This window comes from Felis catus, chromosome D1 (assembly GCF_018350175.1).
Source record: "Felis catus isolate Fca126 chromosome D1, F.catus_Fca126_mat1.0, whole genome shotgun sequence".
NCBI classification, from domain to species: Eukaryota; Metazoa; Chordata; class Mammalia; order Carnivora; family Felidae; genus Felis; species Felis catus.
In genome coordinates this window covers 38,928,115-38,950,577 of record NC_058377.1, presented here as the reverse complement: position 1 = coordinate 38,950,577, position 22,463 = coordinate 38,928,115, and the positions used below count along the sequence as shown (strand labels likewise).

The 22,463-nt window shown below is 43.0% G+C and overlaps 1 protein-coding gene across 5 annotated transcripts; it reads right to left on the bottom strand.

Moving 5' to 3' along the window:
* Nucleotides 1-11,358: 11,358 nt before the first annotated feature.
* On the bottom strand, nt 11,359-22,459 carry CWC15 (CWC15 spliceosome associated protein homolog). 5 transcript variants are annotated; one of them, XM_006936828.4, is made up of 7 exons: nt 22,333-22,459; nt 20,913-21,051; nt 20,319-20,431; nt 19,366-19,454; nt 17,883-17,996; nt 13,463-13,581; nt 11,359-12,252 (listed from the first exon to the last, which is right to left on the bottom strand). In XM_006936828.4, exons 2-7 carry the CDS (start codon nt 21,041-21,043, stop codon nt 12,123-12,125), a joined length of 696 nt encoding a protein of 231 aa, XP_006936890.1. In that variant the 5' UTR covers nt 21,044-21,051; nt 22,333-22,459; the 3' UTR covers nt 11,359-12,122. The 5 variants fall into 5 exon arrangements, with proteins under 5 accessions (XP_006936890.1, XP_006936888.1, XP_006936886.1 ...); XM_006936826.4 differs by having other exon boundaries at nt 22,276-22,394; XM_006936824.5 differs by having other exon boundaries at nt 22,254-22,384.
* Between the last annotated feature and the right edge of the window lie 4 nt (nt 22,460-22,463).

The following is a 22,463-nucleotide window of genomic DNA, read 5'->3' as shown; positions in this document are numbered from 1 at the left end:
GCTATGTGCCAGGCATCATGCCAAGAGCTTTACACGTGTTATGTCTTATTCTTACAAAATGGGATCATTATCCCCATTTTGCAGATTGGCAAACTGAGGCTCAGGGAGACGAAATGACTCAAGCAAAGTCAAGTAAGTGGTCTCTGTCTGACCCCAGACTGGCAGACTCATATGTCAAAAGGTCAGCACTGTTTCCTGAGCATCTTTGACCCCTCCAACCTTAAAACGGTGTCCTGCACCGGGGCCCCTGGGTGGCTCAGTCGGTTAAGGGTCCGGCTTCGGCTCAGGTCATGATCTCGCGGTTAGTGAGTTTGAGCCCCGCATCGGGCTCTGTGCTGACAGCTCAGAGCCTGGAGCCTACTTTGGATTCTATGTCTCCCTCTCTCTCTGTCCCTCCCCCGCTGTGCTCTGTCTCTCTCTCTCTCAAAAATCAATAAACATCAAAAAAAATTTTTTATAAGAACAAGACAGTGCCTTGCACAGAGTAGGTGCTCAGTGTTAAGCACGCGTTTAGACCCACCTGCTAAAGGCACTGACTCACTATTATAAGCAAAACACATTCTAGCTTTATTTCTTCCAATTTCTTTTTTGGCTTCAAAAACCACAAACTTTTCCACATGAGCGACCTTTCATTTTTCCTGGTATGCTGCTGGACCGGGGTGCTCGGGCTTCTGACAGCCTATTAAATAATTATGTTCTGTCTTCACATGTTTTATGAGCTTTTTCCAGTGACCCCGCTCAGGAGATAATGGGAGGATGGATGTAGCAGTGTTCGTCCAGGGTTGATGGATGCGCCTGCTTTGGGCAATTATCCAGTGGAAGAGAAGAAACTCAAGGAAACATTTTTTTTTTCTCTGACTTGGATGCTCTCAGCTAAATTGCGTCCTCTGCCTCAGCCTGGCCAGGGGTCTAAGGCGACTAAGCAGGTCTGGTGAGCTCTGGACTAGAGCCCCCCTCGTGGCTGGTGACAGCAAAGCCAGAGTGAGCCCGGGCTGCCCCTTCTTCGGCACCCACCTCATCTCGTTTCTCATTAAATCGTGGTCGATAAAAAAGTGGTAATACGTCAACTCCCAGTGTCCCTTTCCTCTGGAGGCTCCCATGCTTGGTTTCTCTGTCTAAAGAACATTTTCTTTCTTCCTTTCTTTCTTTTTTAAGTTTATTTATTTATTTTGAGAGAGAGAGAGAGAGAGAGAGAGAGAGAGAGAACAAGCTGGGGAGGGGCAGAGAGAGAAGGAGACAGAGGATCCGAAGCAGGCTCTGTGCTGTGGGGCTTGAACACACGGACCATGAGATCATGACCCGAGTGGAAGTCAGACGCCTAACCAACTGAGCCACCCAGGTGCCCTTAGAGATCACTCGTACCTTTACGTGCAAGCGCGTTCCCTTTGGCAACTCTATGAACGTTCCTTTTTCATCGAGGCTGCTCTTCCTCCAGAAAAGAGAGAAGGAAGGACAGGGAACCGGTATGCCGTGACACCCAGGCTTTCCACATGCACCTTGTTTAAAAGTCACGGAGAGGAATGGCTCTGGGAGAAGTGGCAGCCGGCCAAAGTCGTGGTGTGGGCAGAAGGCGGGGAAGGAAGAGAAGGGTCTCTACGCTGGAGATATTTATTGAACGGGAGGTGCTGGGGTGGGGGTGGGGGGGCGCGGGTGGAGATGCTCAGCAGACACGGAAACATCCAGGAGCTGGGGCCGGAGACAGAGTCCGGAGATCAGCAACATTAAGCAACCATTGCTTTCTGAAAGAGCAAGCGAAACCAGCTCTTCCCCGCCTCTACCCGGTCTCCACACTACCCGCCATCCACAAGTTCCTTAGGGAGCAAAACCCAAGGGACTGTGCCTTTGTTACTCTATGTGGGTCTGCCTCAGGATGTAAAGGCTAGAGGAGGCGGCTAAGGACAACAGGCAGGAAGGGTGTAAGTAGAGGAGTCTATGAAATGGAGGCCAGGATGAGAGTCAACACCACGGAAGAGGCTCAGAGGAAGTGTCCACATAGGGCGTTCTTGAAAACAGAGCCGGCAAGGGAACAGCGAGGCATCTGCAGTTGGGGTGCGATGCCCGACACCCCCCCCCTGCTACCCTGTCCAGCCAGGACTCAACGACTGTGGGCCAGCTGCCCCAACCTGTTCAGCACCGCTCAAATCCTTGGAGTTTATTATAACATGGTTCACAGTGGGGGGAACGGAAAACAAATAGAAGAGAGAAATAATATGAACAGCCAGTCAAAAGGTGATCATACTCGTATCAGTTATTGTGAACTGTCACCAGAAGGCCCTGATTGATACCGTTTGCCGGTTTCTGTGGTATAAATTCTCCCACGATGGACAATTTCAAGCTACTTATGACTTATAACTAGCCTACAAAATTTCTGGATATGGAAATACTAGCTCTTAGGTGAGTACTAAATCTGAGATGGTTCCCGAACACCACTAAATCTTGCCCATCTCCATTAAGAAGAACGATTTAGAATTATACTAGTTATCTTGGAAATATTTCTATGCAGTTTTGCTGAGTAAGAATAACAGAGGCAGGGAATTAGATCATATGATCCCATATACGTAAAACGAGTAAGCGTTCGTGTGCAAGCGTGCATGTGATCATAGGAGCGAAGGAGAGGAACATGGACGATACACATTAGGCTGTTGATATGGGTTCTCTCGTGGGCGCTAACACGGAAGGAGCAGGAAAAGAGAGAAAAGGGGAAGCAAGAAACAAAGTAGAAGAACGCTGAGTCTTTTTATCTTAGTTTTTCAAAAGCACACACGGGGCACCTGGGTGGCTCAGTCAGTTAAGTGTCCGACTCTTAGTTTCAGCTCAGGTCATGATCTCATGATTCATGAGTTCAAGCTCTGCGTCAGGCTCTGTGCTGGCAGCATGGATTCCCTCTCTCTCTCTCTCTCTCTCTCTCTCTCTCCCTCTCTCTATGCCCCTTCCACTTACTCTGTCTCTGTCTCTCTCAACATAAACTGTAACAAATTTTTTAAAAAAGTAAAAAGCGGGGTGCCTGGGTGGCTCGGACGGTTAAGCATCCGACTTTGGTTCAGGTCATGATCTCACGTGGCTCAGGAACTCACGGTCCATGAGTTCGAGCCCCGCGTCGGGCTCTGTGCTGACAGCTCAGAGCCTGGAGCCTGCTTCAGATTCTGTGTCTCCCTCTCTCTCTGCCCCTCCCCTGTTCATGCTCTGTCTCTCTCTGTCTCAAAAATAAATAAACGTTAAAAAAATTTTTTTAAAAAGTAAAAAGCACACATAATATATGAAATAAAATGAAATTCATGTTATGTGAAATTACATATACGTATCAAAAATTTTTAAGAACGGTGGCAAAGTGAGGCAAAAGCAATGTAAACGTGGTCAGTGGTGAACAGTATATATTAACTGACATATGCTGAAACTTTATATGATAATTATTGAAAAGGAAGAATAAATAAATTGTGCATTAATAAAATAGTACCTTAAATTAACTTTTTTTTCTCATTAGGTAAAAATGTGTATTCCGCTTTGGGAAATAAGGGGACGGTAAGCAGGGAAGTAGGGAGTGGACAACTCTGTCATCTGATGGATGTTGACCTTGTGTTCACAGTGGACCACCAGGTGGGGACAGGATACATACACAGAGGGTTGCTCTCCTGGAGAAGCAGTAAGACAAACGCTGACTTCCTCTGCCCCAAAGAGAGGAGGGGTCCTACCACCCAGGCTAGCCAACTTGCCAGGAAATAACTTGTACACTGTTAAATGCACCATAACATTATTGAAACATACATTTGTGGATATGAAGAATCAATCCATGTAGTCAGAGAATCACGAAATTCAAGAGCCAAACTTCTTGGAATTTAGGTCTCTTAATTACAGTCTGAGCGAGAGAGCACAGCAGCAGTGGTTTTCCCCTGGCATTAGAACAGTCTCCCAAGGTCAGAAGCATAGAACTCCCAACACCTTTGGGCTTCTCGGTGAATCTAGAATTCCGGCACCAGACGTAGTTAGCTTAGCTCTGGCCAGCCTACACGGGGGTTACCCCATGAAACGGCTTGAAGAACGCCTCAGTGTGGATTAAAAATATGACCAGAACTTGTACGTTTTACTAACATGATGGGGCACCTCATCCTCACCGTTCTGAAAATAGGCTATAAATACCAGAGGTGCCTGAACTGGGGGAAGGAAAGGCAGAGAGCTGCGTTTGGTTTTAGACTCGCCAAGGGCAACCTCATCCTCTGTCCTGGGATCTGGCGGGTCCCTTCTCCCTGCCCTTTCTTAGGGAGCCGTTAGCGCGGCCATGACGTGTGCAAACCAGATCACAGAGAGGCAGCTGGGATGGTGACAGCTTCATGCACGGTGGAAATTTGGAACAGGTGGAGGAAAAAAGATGATGTGTGCCTGCGTGTGCAGACATGTCTGTGAGGGTGTGTGCACACACAGGTGTGTGTGAGAGAGAGCAAGTGTGTGTGTGCGCTTGGCTGTAAAACATTTTATAACTAGTTTGCCCATTAACACCTGCCCTGATATCTAGACAGAAACACACAGACTTCAGCTCAGAGGAAATGACTGTGTAATGTACCATGCTGGGAACTTGACATGCATGATGTGCAGTTCTCCTTTCCAGAGGGAAAAATACAGTCTACTGGAGGGATCAGACAAAGGCACAAATAAACTTTTATAAAAGACAGAATATATGTGTTAATAAATGTGCTGTATCTGAACGAGTGACCCGTCACTTCTAAGCATATCGGAAGCTAAGAGGAAGAACAAAATGGCGGTGCCCCCATTTCATTTTGACATTGAATAATTTATTCAATGAGGTGCCTCAGTTTAAAAATAATGACCAAGCACTTTTCTCTCCTCTCCCAAATAAGCAACTTAAGAAAGAGTCAAAAGATATTGCATGTATAAACCCAGGTCTGAAATAAAATTGCATCGCCTAAGATTAAATTTCTTCTATCTGTGAGGATAGGGGCTGGACGTAGAAATTAAATCAAGTTAAATTGAATTAAAACAATATATATTTATGCATATCTGAGTCTGTAGCCTGAGAATTATATCTGCTCTATATAGGGCAGGAATTAAGTTAAGTAGATAGTCTATCTACCTATCTAGCTAGCTAGTACATATACATGGAATATATACAGAGTATTAGATATTAATAATGTTAAAGAATACCCAATATTAATATAATATTGAAGAAAAAGATACCGCGGGTATATGCAGTAGTTCTCAAACTAGGATAACGCAGTGGTTCGCAAACTAGGATAACGATTGCTATCAATTGGAGAGCTTTAGAAAATGCGGATGTCCCAAAGATTCTGATTTAATTGGTTGGGATATGGCCTGGGCATCGATGTTTTTAAGAGGTTCCAGGTAATTCTAATGTGCAGCCAAGGTTGAAAACTACTGGGAGCAGGAGAGAGGTTAGGAGAATAAAAAAGAGATTGGAAAATGTTAAATATGATTGCCAAAATTACACAAAAATTCAGCAAAATAATTGAAATGAAAGGGGGCAAAACATTCTCTAGAAAGTAGAACAAAACGAGAAATATGAAGAAAAAAAAAGATGGAAGGGTAATTTACCAATCAACTGGTGTTCTGAACAGAGACTAGAGGAAAGAGAGGGGAGAAATTTTTTTACCAGAATTCAAGGCTGGGAATCACCATCAAAGGACACACTGAGAATCAAACAAAATACAATGGTAATAGACTCACAGCCGGTCTATCAGTATGAACTTGTAAACCAGCCAGAGAGAGAGACGGAGAAAGAGAGAGAACATGCCAAAAAGATCACAGACATTAAAAACAAAATATTAGGACATATATAAAGGAATATAAAGGAGATTGATATCAAAGTTTTCAGAAGCAATAGTGATATTTATTGAACATTGTTTTAAATGTTTATTTGTTCATTTTGAGAGAGAGAGAGGCAGAGACAGGAAGAGAGAATCCCGAGGGGGCTCCCTACCATCAGCGCAGAGCCCCACGTGGGGCTGGATCTCACGGTTCGTGAGATCACAACTTGAGCTGAAATTGGGAGTCCAGCACTAACCTGACCGAGCCACCCAGGCACCCCAGCAATCCTGGAATTTAGAAAAAAAATGAAGCAAACCTTTTAAATTTTAAGAGACATTTATTTTAAACCCACACTCAGGAAAACTCTCAATGGTATGTGGGGGGTGGCGGTTGAGGGGGCAGGTGGGGGTGAGTCAGCGGGTGGGGGCGGATAGACTAAAGCTGGATGTAGACATACAAGGACCCAGACGTGCTACCTCTCATTCATCCTTCCCTAGGAAGTTACTGCAGGGTGTATTCTGAGAGACAAACAAATCGAGGAGAAAGACACGGGACCCTGAAAATGGGAGATTCCATGTGGGAGAGCATTAAAGGCTGAGACTATTCACCTAGAAGGGTATAGAGAGAACTTGCCTGCTAATCTCATATAATGAAATAACTTTTCAAAATAAAGATAAATAAAGACATTAACGAAAAAGAGAAAGGTAATCAGAAACTCTAAGAAAATAAAAAAGCTGTGTCAGCCAAGGAATTGAATCACAATGTTGGTATTTTAAACTCATTGATCTACAAAATCTTCTCATAGAATCAATTTATCTGTTTTCTTTTTCTTTTGTTATTTTCTGCTTTTGCTATCATGCTCCGAAAGGCCACCCCAGCTCAGGATTAAACACGCATTTACCTATATGTTTCTCTAGTATATTTATTTGTTCTTTTCCTTTAAATCTTCAAGGAGAGGAAATGTCCCCCAGAGGACTTCTGAGGGAACAGCTCTGTGCGGGCAGCCAGACCTCACAGGCACCTGCACCGGCCCCCTGCGCAGGAGCTGAGCGAAGCTGATGCGAATCCTGGCAGGACGCCTTGGGATCTTTCTGGACTGGGGAAAACGGGAGATTTGCCAGGAGCAAATCGCTGTCTCCTAAGGATTCTGTCAGGGACAGCTTCCCATGGCCTTCTGGTACTGATGTGGTTTGCGGCTTTCTACCTCCCTTGGAGTACAGCAGAAAGCTATGCAAATTAGCAGCAGCCTTGGGGCGCCTGGGTGGCTCAGTCAGTTGAGCATCTGACTTCGGAACCACAAGATCAGGACTCGATCTCAGAACCACAAGATCAGGACCTGAGCCGAAACCAAGAGTCAAACACTCAACCGACTGAACCACCCAGGTGCCCCAGATGGCCTCTCCTTTCTTGACTGGCCAAATCGATGAGTCTTACACGGCCCTTGTGCTCAACGGTAGCAATGTATTTTCTACCACATTGTTGGGAAACTTTCCTGACACCATTTACGGAATCGTTTACGCTTTCCCCATAGATTTTCTTTTTTCCTGCTTCTTTACCTTTAAAATTTTTTCTTACATGTAAAAATTTTTCACGTACTTGCATTTGTTTCTGAACTTTTCACTATGTTCCGTTTGTACAAATTTACGTTCATAGACAAGTGTTCAACAATTTGGTCAAAGCATTCATTAAAAATAAAATCCCAACTTGCATGTCCACAGTGTTTCAATTAAAAATGAGTAAATAGGGGCGCCTGGGTGGCGCAGTCGGTTAAGCGTCCGACTTCAGCCAGGTCACGATCTCACGGTCCGTGAGTTTGAGCCCCGCGTCGGGCTCTGGGCTGATGGCTCAGAGCCTGGAGCCTGTTTCCGACTCTGTGTCTCCCTCTCTCTCTGCCCCTCCCCCGTTCATGCTCTGTCTCTCTCTGTCCCAAAAATAAATAAACGTTGAAAAAAAAATTCATTTAAAAATGAGTAAATAATAATGAGATAAACGTAAACATCCCAACCTCCTGGAATTTTATCATTTCTTTTGGGTGGAGGGCTGGTATCTTCCCACCGTTGAGCCTTCCCATCCAGATAGAGGTTATTTCTCCCCACGTATTAACCTTTCTATCGCCCCACAGTAGAGTGTTAGAGTTTTCTTCAAAGAAGTGCTGCACGTTGCTTACGTGTGTGACTATATGCCTTAGGTTTTGTGTAGCTCTCATGCATGGGGTTGTTTTCCATTTTATTTCTTAAATGGTGATGGTTTGTTGAAGGGGGTAAGTAGGGAAGTGACCTGGTAGCCAGTGACTCTTTGGGGGACGGGAGAGGGGTGCCTGGTGGGGCTGGGCCTGTGACTCTGTGGGGCCACTGCCCAAGCATTGCCGCGGGCCTTGTCTCAGTTCTTCTCCTCATCCCCAGCCTTTTGTGCCCTAGTGGTCTCCTCGAAGTACACGCTCTCTGAGAGTGACTAAGTCCCAACACTTACTTAACTCATCTTCTGGAAATAGGCCTCTGGGACCAGGAGTTGGAGTTTCTTTTTGTGTTGTTTCTTTTTTTTTTTTTTAAGTTTATTTATTTATGTTGAGGGAGAGACATAGACAGCGAGCAGGGGAAGGGCAGAGAGAGAGGGAGACAGTATCTCAGCACCATCGGCAGGGGGCCCGATGCAGAACTCGAACCCACAAACCTGAATCGAGATCAAGAGTTGGACGCTTAACCGACTGAGCCACTCAGGTGCCCCAAGGAGTTAGACTTTCAAGGACAGGTGTGTGTTGAGGAAATCCCAGGATGCATTAGAACCCTTCTTCTGAAGTCAAAAGGTTATTGAAGCACCTGCTCCTCTTACCTTCTTCCCCGGATTCTGGCACATACAGAGATGGCTGAGCTCCGGGAGGGCTGCTTCCAAGTAGTCTGGGGCCTTTAAGAGCTATTTCTTTGCCTCTTTCTCAAAAGAGAGGCGGCTCAAAAGTATGGTTAGATGAAAAGATCACCCTGGAGAGAGAACAGGGCAGATGCCTCTCTTGGGAGAGTGAACGTGACAGATTTCTCCCTCCCCTTCCTCCCCCTCCTCATGTGCCTCTGACAGCTAGGCCAGGTGAGAGCCTGACATTCTCAAATGAAGAAAAACACCTAAAAGTTTTGATATAGAAAGATCCCTATGGCTAAGATGTAGCGGGGCCTCTACGGGAGTGTGATTTAGAGAAGGTGTGAGAGCCACCTCCCCACAATACCACAAACAAAATGGCACCCAACAATGCACCGGCATTGGGGGAACCCAAGGCCGGTCCTGTCTTCCATGTTCCGCAGACTTTGCCCCGTGAAGAGGGGTTGGGTTAACACGTGGGTCATCAGAAAGGCCGGCTGACCTCCTCTCTCTTGCTCCACCCTCTTCTCCTCAGAGTGGTATCATCTAAGGAGTCCTCCTAAGTAGCCGTCTCAGAGACAGGGCAAACCCCACCCCACTCCCGCTCCCTGGTGCTGGTGCTTCCAGTCTCCAGGGGACACGGACCCAGGAGGGCCTGCTCCTGCGAAGCCAGGAGCATGAATGAATGGCCTCTAGTATTTTGGTGCAGAAATTTAGTCTTGCTAAGGAAGTGGGGCACATGAATTGACAGAGGTAGAGTCAGAGCTGAGCAGAGGAGGTGCCTTTTCAGTATTCTTTTTTTTTTTTTTTAACGTTTACCTATTTTTGAGAGACAGAGAGAGAGAGAGAGAGAGAGAGAGCAGGGAAGGGGCAGAGGGAGAGAAGGAGACACAGAATCCGAAGCAGGCTCCAGGCTCTGAGCCATCAGCACAGAGCCCGACGCGGGGCTTGAACTCACGAATGGTGACATCATGACCTGAGCCAATGTCAGACGCTTGACCGACTGGGCTACCCAGGTGTCCTTAAGTATTCTTAAGATATGCCAGCATTCCACTGGAGTGTCTGTCACTAGGTTTCTGATCCTAGCAACCAAGCAAAAGCAATTACCGTATCTCTTGCCCAGCCCAAGCTCTGATGAGTTAGGGAGTCTCTTAATTCAAAGTGAGACCATGAATAGAACAAAACAATAGACTTTCTAAGTTTTAGCGACCCCTGCTGTATGCCAGCATAGAGAACATGTAAGACATCCCTACTATGCACCTGCCAGATACCTACACCTCAGAGCATTACTCAGTTCTCACCAAACTCCCTTATGACTGTCTCACTGCTATTGTTTCGTAGGTGAGGAAAGTTGGGACTAATTAACATGACGAGGCAGTCGAGCCTAGTAATTAAGAGGATGGGATTTAAGAATAAAGACCGTTCTAGGTTGGCATCTCGCCCCTACCCCCTTAAAGGTTTAGGACTTTGCTTTTAAACTTCTCTTATAAACTTCAATTTCCTTGTCTATAAAACAGGGAAAATAATGCCTACCTTTCACAGGGAGCGGTGTCTATTAAATGAACGCAGTACAAGCAACCTTCATGAATACCATGTCAAAGCCTGAAGTGACAGACCCGGGCTTCACGTCTAGGTCCATCTGGCTTCAAAGCCCTGGTCCGCACTCAGCATGGGCCCTCAGAGGGATAAAAGGTCCCTCAATGTTTTCCAAGATTGCAAGGCATCAGAACTAAGAAGACTGTTCCCTGCTCTGTAAATCTGAGAGCTGACACCGGAACATTAGGTTTCTTGCATCCTACTCAGGTTACACAACCTGTTTTACGCTGGAAAACTATAGTCAAAAGGGGAATGAAAACATCGAAATGACCTTTACTCGGATTCTTCCTGAACCAAACAGGGAATCTGAAGTCAGCGCAGGCCGTGGTAAGGGTGCACCTACATCAGCCCCAGTGCGCGATCTGCCTTTCAGATGCTAAAAAATTAAAGCTTTTTATGATTCAGTGCCCCCACCTCTTTTCCTTCACTTTGCCCAGAGTCCCAAGACTAGTTTTGGGAATCTAAGGTCTTTCACATCACATCTAAAAGCACATTTTCATGTAGTTTGAAGGCATTCATACCTGTATTACCTTTGATGCAGTCATTTGGCCTAAGTTTCATCTTCATTTGGAAGCCCCCGGGACTTCCTTCGTGACAGTGGTGCTATTTAGAAACTTGAAAATGAATGTAAAGGCACTTTGTAAATTGTAAAGCTGGAGCTATTTTAAAAACAGGGCTTTAAATATTAATAAAGGGTTTAAAAAAACCCACTAATTGAAGTATTCAAAATTTTGTGTAAATACATCAACTGGAAAAAAATGCAGAGCATGAATGTGGAAACCTGGGCCCCATTTCCAGCTTTACTCCTGGCTCAGGCTACATACAACCCGTGTCCAAGCTTCCACTGGGGAAATGCTGGAGTAGTGAATATGCTCTCAAAGGGTTGGAATAAATAGTGATAAAAGCATGTTATTTTTGCTTTCTAAGTTTTATCTTTAACCTTATCAAGCTATCAGTTACAACTGAGGAATCTTAGGACAGAGTCTCTGTAAATGGCTCCATTTCTGATCCCAATTTTTCCACCAAAGTGACACCTTTAAATCAGAGCCCAGGCTTAGGGAAACTTAACTTCTCAGCTGTGTAGAGACGTTCCCACTTCCCACGTGCATATCCTCGAAGGTAACAAACAAACAAACAAAATCCTATTTCCAAAGGTTTTATTTCATGTACTGTTTGCTGTTTAGAACTTTCCTACGCTCTGCATCCTAAAGTCGATCAGTGTGCAAACTCTATCTCATTCAAAAGAGACATGGCCGTTGAGTATCCAGGAAAACACAGGTGAGTGCCACATGCTTACTGGGCATGCTTAAGGAGCTGTTTTGGGCCAAGAGAAAAAGAAAGGAGTGCTTGCAGAAGCGAAAGATACCTCATGCACCCTCAGACACACACTCAGGGAGCTTAGAGGTTGAGGACACTCTTCTATACCAACATGTGGGCCAAAACAGAATTCTTTTCATCTTCCATCACGCTTTTAAAAAAGCAGAGAAGACATTACACATTAACTGACCTTAAATCAATGTCAAAGAAATGAGGAGAAAAAATTAATGCACAAAGAAATACAATTCACAAAACAAAATATGCAATGTTTTAAAAGCTGCATACATTTCAACAAAAAAGTTGGGGACACAGATTTGGTTATATAGATTTTTCAAAATATTTATTATAAGAAGGCTCCCTTTCCCATATTAAAAGGAAAACATATGACTGGAAATATTCCAAGAATGGAAACTAGGTTAAACCAATTCCCAAGTCCTTATTAAATAATGGATCCATAAAGGAGAGTATATTTTGGAACTTAAAATTAGGGAAGCCTATGCATAATGTAGATGGGGAAAGAGAAAACGGAACAAAGTCAGAATGATCGTTTACATTTTACAGTCTTTAATTAAGCACATAAAACTGTACTATTTAATATATTTCTCCATGAACTTTTTGTGAAATTCAGATCGCAGTGTATCATTTACAAATCTTTTGTCTTTCTTCTGATCATCTACACCTTTTGCACAGTTCTTGAAAACAACATCATCATCCCACCTAAAGGAAAGAAGCAAACAGAACGCTTACATGTCTGTATCAGGAGACATGAAAAAGTGAGTTGCAAAGCTTAGTCATTCCCCAGAAATATGCTCAACATATACATCATCTGATGCAGCAATTACACCCAAAAGAATAAAGTAATTCTTAATAGGTTGTAATTTTGCTTTATTACAGCAGGAAAGGCAATTCCTATTTAGAACATACATTCTTATGACTTCGCCTGTATGAGAAACTCTGAGTTAAAAAGCAGAAATACACCGGCTTAATTGCATAAATATTTAATGTTTTCAGGTCTGAAACAAAGAGGCAGCCCTGGTATTACCCTGGTTACTGTAGATGGTTCTAGATGATAATAACTGGTCAATTTACTATAGTTCGGATTACCAGATTTTATGCTCTTTGATCAGTCACCACTTAGTAATCATCCACTATAGTATGTGCATTTTATGGCAACAAAAGAAGAAACTACTGGGGTATAACCAGTAAGGCTCATGTGCTGGCCCATGTCCACCTGTCACTGCTAGAGTAAAGAATATTCTGGGTGACCCTCAGAAGAGGGACAGAGCATGAGGAAGTGTGCACATGGATTCCTCCTGTAGCTTTCCCCCTTATGACCTGGCTGTGGCTCTGTTAGTACGAGGACAACTATATGCAGAGTCCTCTGTGTCCTTCTGGCGAGCCTCTGAATGTGAAGGGTGAGCTTGGGACTCTTCCCACACAGATGTAAAATGTAACCTCTGTAGGGCCAACGGCTCAATGCACTGCTCCATCCCTAGTGCTTGGAACAGTATCTGGGGGCGCCTGGGTGGCTCAGTCGGTTAAGCAGCCGACTTCAGCTCAGGTCGTGATCTCACGGCTCGTGAGTTCAAGTCCTGCAGCGGGCTCGGTGCTGACACCTCAGAGCCTGGAGCCTTCTTCGAATTCTGTGTCTCCCTTTCTCTCTGCCCCTCCCCAGCTTGCACTCTGTCTCTCTCTCAAAAATAAACAAACACTAAAAAAATTAAAAAACAACAGTATTTGGTACACAGCTAGTTATCAGAAATATCTACTGAAAGTAAGTACATGTTCATTCCTTCTCCTTCTGTCATTCTAATATCTGACGGAGAAGATGACCAGTGAAAAAGGGGTTTTTAGAGGCTTCACATAATATAGCTTGGTATAAAACTCCCAATCTGCAATATATGTCCAACTCATTAGTGTAAAGTACCTTCTTTTAACTTTGAAGTTGGCCTGAGGCTGGGATGGGCCAGTGAGATTAAGGAGAGGGTTTCCACTCAATATGTTTTCCATACGTATTCTTTCTTCTTCAGCTTTTTGTTCTTGTTCCTGTCAATGACAGAGGAGGGCTCATTTATTTACATTAATTCTGGGATCAATCTTCTTGCATAACTCCTATTTTAAAAGACTGTTAGGATTTTTATGAGGGAGCTGGAGTAAGAATCAAGGTAGCCTTTTTTTTTTTTTTTTTTTTAAAGATATAAGATATACCAGAAAAGTCTCACTTAATCCAAACAATTTGGCTTTTTTACTATAAATATTTCATGCTTGTCATCATACATTCATTAGTCCGACTCTGAAATTCTAGAATGCATATTTAAGCCTATTTTCTTTCTTGAAGTACATACAAAATTCATCGCTCATTCTAAGAGAATACATCAATAAATATATTCTAATAATTTCAGAATCTATTAAACATCAAAAAGACACATTTAGCAAAACGATTACCTTTATTTTTAAAGATGGGCTATATATAACCACAATTAAAAAATAATTTTATTTTGAACTATTAACAATGTAAACTTGCAGCTCCAGGATTAGTGACAAGTTATTATTAACCAAGAAGTAGCTCCTAAAATAAAACAAACTATCACGTAAAATCTTATATTCAGTTAACATGCATTTCTACTAATTCACCGCAGGTTTTTCCATTTTGTTCTTATCATTTATTGTTACTAACTCTCCATTTTTACACCTCTCATTCTTCATCAGCTACAAGCTCGTCCTTCTTCACTTTTAATTTAGCATTAACCTCTTTAAACTCAAATCCGCCTGTTTCATTCTTAAAAATATAAAATGCCTAGAATTCTTAGCGATAGTAACTGCTGATCTATCTGTTCAGGCTATTTTAAACCAAAGATAAATCCCACTTTATTGGATTTTAGGGATGACAAAAATTGATCAAGGAAAAAGAGACTTTCAATTTAAAATGAACCTAATAGTGTTTTCTATCACTTTAAAAAATAACCTAATTTTTCATACAGGCTAATGGTTATTTCATTGTAATATCCAAGTGTGAACAACAGATTTCATTTTTAAGAGGCCAAATAACTGGGAAGTGACAAGATGCAACTTTCAGGGAAATAAACAGGGAAATTACTTTAGGTCACTTTCAGACCTTAAGCAAACAAAATTAACAGCATCCATCATAGATTAAGAGCAGACAGCTTTCTAAAAACTATGTATTTTTAACAAATTATATTGATGCTGAAAGTGAAAAGATATTTCTCTGAGATGCTATAAAAATAAGAGCTCAAATATACAATGTATCCAACTTATAATAATAATGTATGTGATATGATAAAGTTCTGGCCATTTTATATCTGCATTATTTTTTCTTTCAGAGTCCTGGCTGATTGCCAAACACAGCACTGGAACAAAGGTGCCCACCCTTTCCATACTCAAGTACCAGGCACATTATGGTTCCCAAACATAGGCTAATAATGAGTAACAGCCTGCATATCAAATCCAAACTGCTCCGTTTTTATAAATAAAATGTTACTGGAACATGGATAGTCAACCTCATTCATTTTGGTATTGTTTGCAGTGGCTTCTGTGCTACAGAGAGCACTAGAGACTGCATGGTCTGCAAGCCTGAAATGTCCTGAAATATTTACCATCGGGCCCTTTACAGAAAGCTTCCTAGCCCGACATAGGGTGACTGGTTTGAAAATGTTATTTTGGGACACCTCAAAAACCAGCCACTAGAAAACCAGACAGGCAAACAGGAAAAAAAGAAATAACTGTCATTCAGTCCCAAGAAACATCAATACATTTTTGTACAAAGACAGTAGATGAGCCCCACAAAATTCCAAGATCTTTGTCTAAAATGTTTATTCTTGGGGCGCCTGGGTGGCTCAGTTGGTTAAGCGTCCGACTTCAGCTCAGGTCATGATCTCACAGCTCGTGAGTTCGAGCCCTGTGTGGGGCTCTGTGCTGACAGCTCGGAGCCTGGAGCCTGCTTCGGATTCTGTGTCTCCCTCCCTCTCTGCCCCTCCCCTAGCTCGCATTCTGTTTCTGTCTCTCTCTCAAAAATAAACAAACGTTAAAAAAATAAATGAGGGGCGCCTGGGTGGTGCAGTCGGTTAAGCGTCCGACTTCAGCCAGGTCACGATCTCGCGGTCCGTGAGTTCGAGCCCCGCGTCAGGCTCTGGGCTGATGGCTCGGAGCCTGGAGCTTGTTTCCGATTCTGTGTCTCCCTCTCTCTCTGCCCCTCCCCCGTTCATGCTCTGTCTCTCTGTCCCAAAAATAAATAAAAAACGTTGAGAAAAAAAAAAAATTTAAAAAAATAAATGAAATGAACTACACTTTATCTTTCCTAAAGGTCAACCAAATGCATTTGAATTCTATGTCTCTTTACATATCTAGAGCTGTTAGGCAAGCTGAAAGATTCTGGAATAGAACAACTGCCCTCTAGTGGTGTGCAAGTGACATCAGGAAAGTTCCTATAATTCTTTGATTTTTAAAAATTAGATACAATTATAGGCTATTATGGGAATTATGCCAAACTTTGATGAGAACTATCCTTAAAATATTCTTCTTCCGGGGCGCCTGGGTGGCTCAGTCGGTTAAGCATCTGACTTCGGCTCAGGTCATGATCTCACGGTCCATGGGTTCGAGCCCCGCATCGGGCTCTGTGCTGACCGCTCAGAGCCTGGAGCCTGTTTCAGATTCTGTGTCTCCCTCTTTCTCTGACCCTCCCCTGTTCATGCTCTCTCTCTGTCTCAAAAATAAATAAATGTTAAAAAAAAAAAAAAATTAAAAAAAAAATATTCTTCTTCCAATTTGAAATCCAGCAATGTTCTACTTCCCTAGACTCCTCACATGAACCCATGTCAGTCTTTTTCCCCCTTTAAACAGAACAAATTCTTGGTTCAAGCTTGGTTCAAGCTTGCACAGAGAGAGGCTCATTAAAAAAAGCTGAGTTGTTTTGTTTGAAAGTGGAAGCAGATATCTTCATCTGAATGTCTCGTAATGAATCAAATTCAACCTGTTCCAGAGTTCGTCATCTCTTTTCTCTCCGTCTAAACACGCTCATCCTTCTGCCAACCCCTGTATTAGTGACTGGCAGCAACATCTCCCCAGAAACTGGGGGGTCATCGTGGCTGCCACATCTAATCAGCCACTTTATCTGGTCAATTTTTCTTCCTCGACAGCTCTATCAGCATCTACTTGCGTCTCTCAATTCCAATTCCTATTATGCAAAATTATCATAATTGCATGTGAGGATTACTGGAACAGCCTCCTCAATCAGTTCTCTCACTACAACCTCCATACCTCTGCCAGAGTAATCTTTCCAAACTGCGTATCCAATAATTTTATTATTCATGTTTCCCGGTGTTACTGAAATATTTCATAATAAAATAAACAAAAAAATAAAATGCATATCCAACCGTATCAATCTCCTGCTGAAATCAACTAGCTCCTCATGGCATTCAAAACTCAAGTCCAAACTCCTTTAGCGCTGGCTTGTGAACCACTAAAGCTGTGACCTGTTCAAGCTCACCTGTTTCTTGTCTTATTTTTACTACTACGGCCAATTCATCCAAAGTTTACAAGTATGTACTATGGGGGCGCCTGGATGGCTCAGTTCGTTAAGCAACAGACTTCAGCTCAGGTCATGATCTCACGGTTCATAGGTTCGAGCCCCACATCGGGCTCTGTGCTGACAGCTCGGAGCCTGGAGCCTGCTTCGGATTCTGTGTCTCCCTCTCTCTCTGCCCCTCCCCCACTTGTGCGCGCGCGCGCTCTCTCTCTCTCTCTCTCTCTCTCAAAAATAAATGTAAAAAAAAATTAAAACAAAAAGTATGTACTATGGATCCTATGTAATCCTTGTGACTCTCACTGAGACAGACATTCTTTTCTTTCACTGTATAAATGGAGAGAATATGGGGACCCAGAAGTTAGGTAAACTGCCCTAAGTTATATAAAACCTATTGACAGACTATATCAACATAGGCCTGGAAAGAAGGCTGCAAAGAGGAGACAAAGATAGCCTCATTATATCCATGGGTTCTCGGTAGGCCATGATTATGTATCGTATTCAACTTTGATTCCTCTGACACTTACCGGACAATGACTCAATGTCTGCTGAACATACGAACAAGTATGTGAACAAAGAGCAAACTGGTAGTATTATTAGGCATGTCTGAGCTATTTGGAAAGAATTTTTAACACAACCAAGGAAGTTAGGATGTCATAAAAATAACAGGACTTGTAGACCTACAAGTGCTGTAATATCTAGACATGGCATGATTTCTAATACAAGATGATATTACTTACATCAAAAAATATTTTAGTTTAGCACAGAAGATGGAGAAAGATGTAAATATTGAGTATTTCCATTTTACCTTCCTGGCCTGCTCTTCAGCTCTTTCTTTTTTAATTTTTTCTAGCTCTGCAAGAAGAGCTGCAGTATCATCATCATCACTCTCCTCTTCAAAATCTTCATCTTCATCTTCCTCCTGAAAAAGAATGACAACGGCCCAGGAGATTGGAAAGAAAATGCACATTATTCATTTATTTTTCCACAAAAATCACATTTATCAAATCTCTGGGGCAGCGGTCAGTTTCCCGTTGGGGAAGATAAATGTACTTAAATATAATTAAAATCAACAAGCAACCAAAAAATAAAATAAAACCCCACAAACAAGCTTACAGAATACTTACTAAAATGTCCCTCATATGTTTGAGATTATAACTTCAAATAGGGTAACAAAATATCTTCCAAATTTACAGGGTCAAATTTACACATGAAAAGTTCTAAAATCAGAGAAGAAATACTACACTGATACACGCAGTACATATGTACACGGTGTTATCACCCTGAGAATCAAATAATTTTACTAGCTCAAAACAACTTTGAAGCTAGGAAGTAAGGATAATCAAAAGTACAAAAAAGGGCGCTACATTCTCAGAATAATTTCAAACAAATAGTTATGAAATCCCATTTAAAATTGGGTTCCCTTTATTTAATTACTGAGTTCACTACTGAATTCAGTCTGTCAGGTCTGGAATTAATTGTTGACATATACATTTAGTTTGATGCTCCCCACGAAAGGCCACTCATGTTTTCCCACTGTATGCAGAAAATTGCAAGTTAATTACAGACTATAGGGCCCCACTGAATTTTAATGTTAACTGAAGCACTAATTCTAAAAACCTTCCACTTAGATTGCTTCCCTTCCTAAGCAGAGGAAGCCATTAAGTTGAAGTGCACATCTAGAGAGGGCACCTTTGGTATCTAATGTGGAAAGGCCCCTGGGTTCAACTCTTAGGGGTGCTGACAGACACCCTAGGATGAGGAATGCCCTCTGGGGGTACAGAAAACATGGTCAACCTCCAGGATTTAGTACAGAGAATTCTTTTTTAGGGAAGCTTATTCTTTAATAGATCACTTCCTTATGTGGTTCTCTGGAGATCAAACTTGCCCTTGAAGTTTGATTACTCTTGTGATTAATACTTTTTGTTTAAGAATCAACCATGGGGCGCCTGGGTGGATTAATCGGTTAAGTGTCCAACTCCTGATTTTGGCTCAGGTCATGATCTCACGGTTCGTGAGACCAAGCCCCGTGTCCAGCTCTGCGCGGAGCCTGCTTGGGATCCTCCCTCTCTCTTTCTGCCTCTCCCCTGCTCACGCTCTCACTCTCTCAAAATAAATAAATACACTTAAAAATCAACCATAAAGCTTAACACTGATGTCAGGGCTACATGTGAATAACAGGAAGTAAATAAATACAGGTCACTTCTCAAAGTCAAAGAACAAAAAAAGCATTTCAGAAAACACAATAAAAAAATGATCACGTGGAGATCAATGGAGGAAATAAAACATACATCTGTTAGAGGATCATCCGCATCAAGGTTGGCAGCAGGAATCTGGTCTAACCGAGGTTTCTTTGACACTGATGAGGAGGTTGTATGTTCTGGGGGAAAACAAACATCATTTAGCTTACTAAAATAAACACTGCATTTCTTGTAACATTTTAGGGACGTGTGGGCACAAAGAGCTTACAGGAACCACAGTGCCTGGAATGTGCCCTTGGATAAGTATTTGTTGAATGAATTAATGAAAGTATTGATTTGAATAGGAGAACTATATAGCCTCTCTCGGGAAATTGAGGAAATAGTTTACATATACTGAAAATATAAAAAAGCTACTGTAACTGATGCCTGTAAATGCCTGCCAAAAACTAGCGACAAAACTAAGAGACCCTCATAGACAGAAACTTATGGGGCTCAAGGAGTGTGGCTATTCTCAACAGTAAAAACCTTTATGTGAGGGGCGCCTGGGTGGCTCAGTCGGTTAAGTGTCCGACTTCGGCTCAGGTCACGATCTCGCAATTTCTGAGTTCGAGCCCTGCATCGGGCTCTGTGCTGACAGCTCGTAGCCTGGAGCCTGCTTCGGATTCTGTGTCTCCCTCTCTCCCTGGCCCTTCCCCTCTCGAGCTCTGTCTCTCTCTCAAAAAATAAATAAACATTAAAAAAAAAGATTAAAAAAAAAAACAAAACACCTTTATGTGAACTGAAACAACAGCTGCTAGATATCCCCAGGTCATCCTGTTCCTTCTACCACAGAAGCACAGGTGGAATTAGAACCCAACCTCATCAGCGCTAATCTAATCGCTTAAGAAAGTGTTACTGATGTCTTAAAGCAAACAATATTTTAAACTGTTCACACCAATATTTTAAAGACAAACAAAATACTGATCAGTTCCAATTAGAACATGAAAGAAAAACCGTTATTGACCTAATTTCAGGAGACAAATGTCTGGGGGTAGTGTTAGTACCTCGTGTTGGACGATCTCTATTTTTTTCTCTGGCGGCAGCTCGCTCTCTCTCCTCCAGCTCTCTCCTGAAGTCACGGTTGCGAACCTCTTCAGGGGCATCCTGAGTGGTTTGTCTAAAGGAGAAACAAACGAGGGCAAAAATGTTACTTAGGCAACATGGATACAAGTTACATCCTTGTGATGTTTCCAATATTTCAAAAAGCACAAAGTGAGTCACACATATTTTCCCATAAGGCTGCAGATGAATGAAAATGTCTTTACTTTTTGTTAGCCATGTCATCTCAGGGCTCATTACCGTGACACTTTTAATCTCATAATGATTAGTGCAGACCGTGCACAGGCCCTCTGAGCTAACTATTACTGTGCCACCTACATATGGAAATTCCCAGGTAACAGCAATTTCTGCATCAGTAATATACAGTAGTGCATTATAATCAGAGCATAATGTTAATGTCAAATACTCTATCGCATTCTACGCCTATGAAAATAGATGACTTAAGCGATCAATCCTCAAACATGCTACAGTCTCATGACCATGCCATTTAACATTTTTAGTCTTGTTTTCTGAACAAGAAAATGAAAAGTCTTCGTTACCTATATTTTATCTTTGTATGAGAAGGTAGGTCTCTACTTGAATACTGCTTTGAGAGTTGGCTCAAATCACCTTCTCCTTTTCCTCTCCCCCCTCTGGCAGGTTCAAAAGTTGGCCTAGCTGCTGTTGTCATCTTTTATGCTTTAAAGAAAAATAGTATCCAGTTAATTTCAATATGATAAACTCTCATTGCGTAAAGTATTCATAAATATCCACCCTTGTGAAATAATTTCCAAAACTCATTCTCCAAAATTTACCTAAAGAATCTCAAACAAAAGTTTTGAAGAAAACAAATTAGGAAGCTCAGGGTGTATAAGGAATACGGCTTCTTAGGCAGCTCTTAGTGCAAAAAAAATCTCTCATGAAGATCTGAGTTTGTGTTCCTGTTCTCCTGTCTCTGGGACCTTGGGCAAGTCACCAGGCTTAAGTTTCTGTGAAATGGGCTAGATATCCCTCAAAGGATTATTATATGAGAATTGAAATGTCAAAGTCTTGTAAAATTTAGCACTGCCACGATTAAGTTTTAAAAATTCTCAACTCAACATTACTCCACCAGACACCCTAACTAAACTTCGTACAACAGAAAATAGGCTAGTGACGACAAAACAAAAATTACTTTAAAATCACTGACAAAGTTAGTGAGTGTCCTGGAGAAACGTGTGCTCAAGTTTAATGACGGTTACGTGGGCAAAATTCTCTGACAACCTTTTGTTGATCCAATTTTCTCCTACAGCCACCGTTACAAGTCAGATCTTTTGTAGGTTACAAAGCTCAAGACAGGACACTCCCCCCCCCCCCCCCCAAGGATTCTGATAAGCAAAACTCCGGGACCCATTCCTTGCGTTACTTTTGGTTTTGAGCTGCCAAGAGTGGTGCCTGGCAGATGTGGCTCCTAAAGCCCCGTTAAGGGTCCGAAAAGCATGAGTGTGGGGACGCTGGGGGAACCGGTATACTGTTCCAGATTTTCAAAAAGGGAAAAGGGGTGTATGCAAAGGGAGAAACTGGGTTGTCTGCCGCTGGGGGCGCCGCCGCCTCCCACACACCCCCGGATCATCGTCGCTCCCACCTCCCGGGGGCTCGCCTTCAGGCTGTTACCAGAAACTCGCTGACTCTTCACCCAAGGCCCGACTCGCAGGGGGTTGGGGGGGGGTTGGAGGGGCGTGGACCCTATTTAACGCCGTCTGCAAAGCTGCCTTCCGCTGCGCGCTCCGCGGCCGGCCTGGGATTCGCCGGGCTCTACCACCGCCCGCTGCTCCGCGGCCTCCTCCGCCCGCGCCCGGTTCTCTACTGCCGACTCCGGCCGCAACCACCCTTTCCCGCCCCTCTCGGACAACAGAGACGACCTGCTACCCTCCTGCCGCTCACGTCGGCCGGGGTCTAATGCTGCAGCCTCCGGAAATCATACACCATTACGACTCGTACCTCCCAGGAGCCTCTGCGCCCAAAGCCAGGGCCCAAGACCCGGAAGCAAACCCTAAGCTCTTTAGTCGCAGTTTAGAGGCGGAGGCGGAGACCAATCCGCAGCAGGCAAGGTGGAAGTCGGCGTGACGACA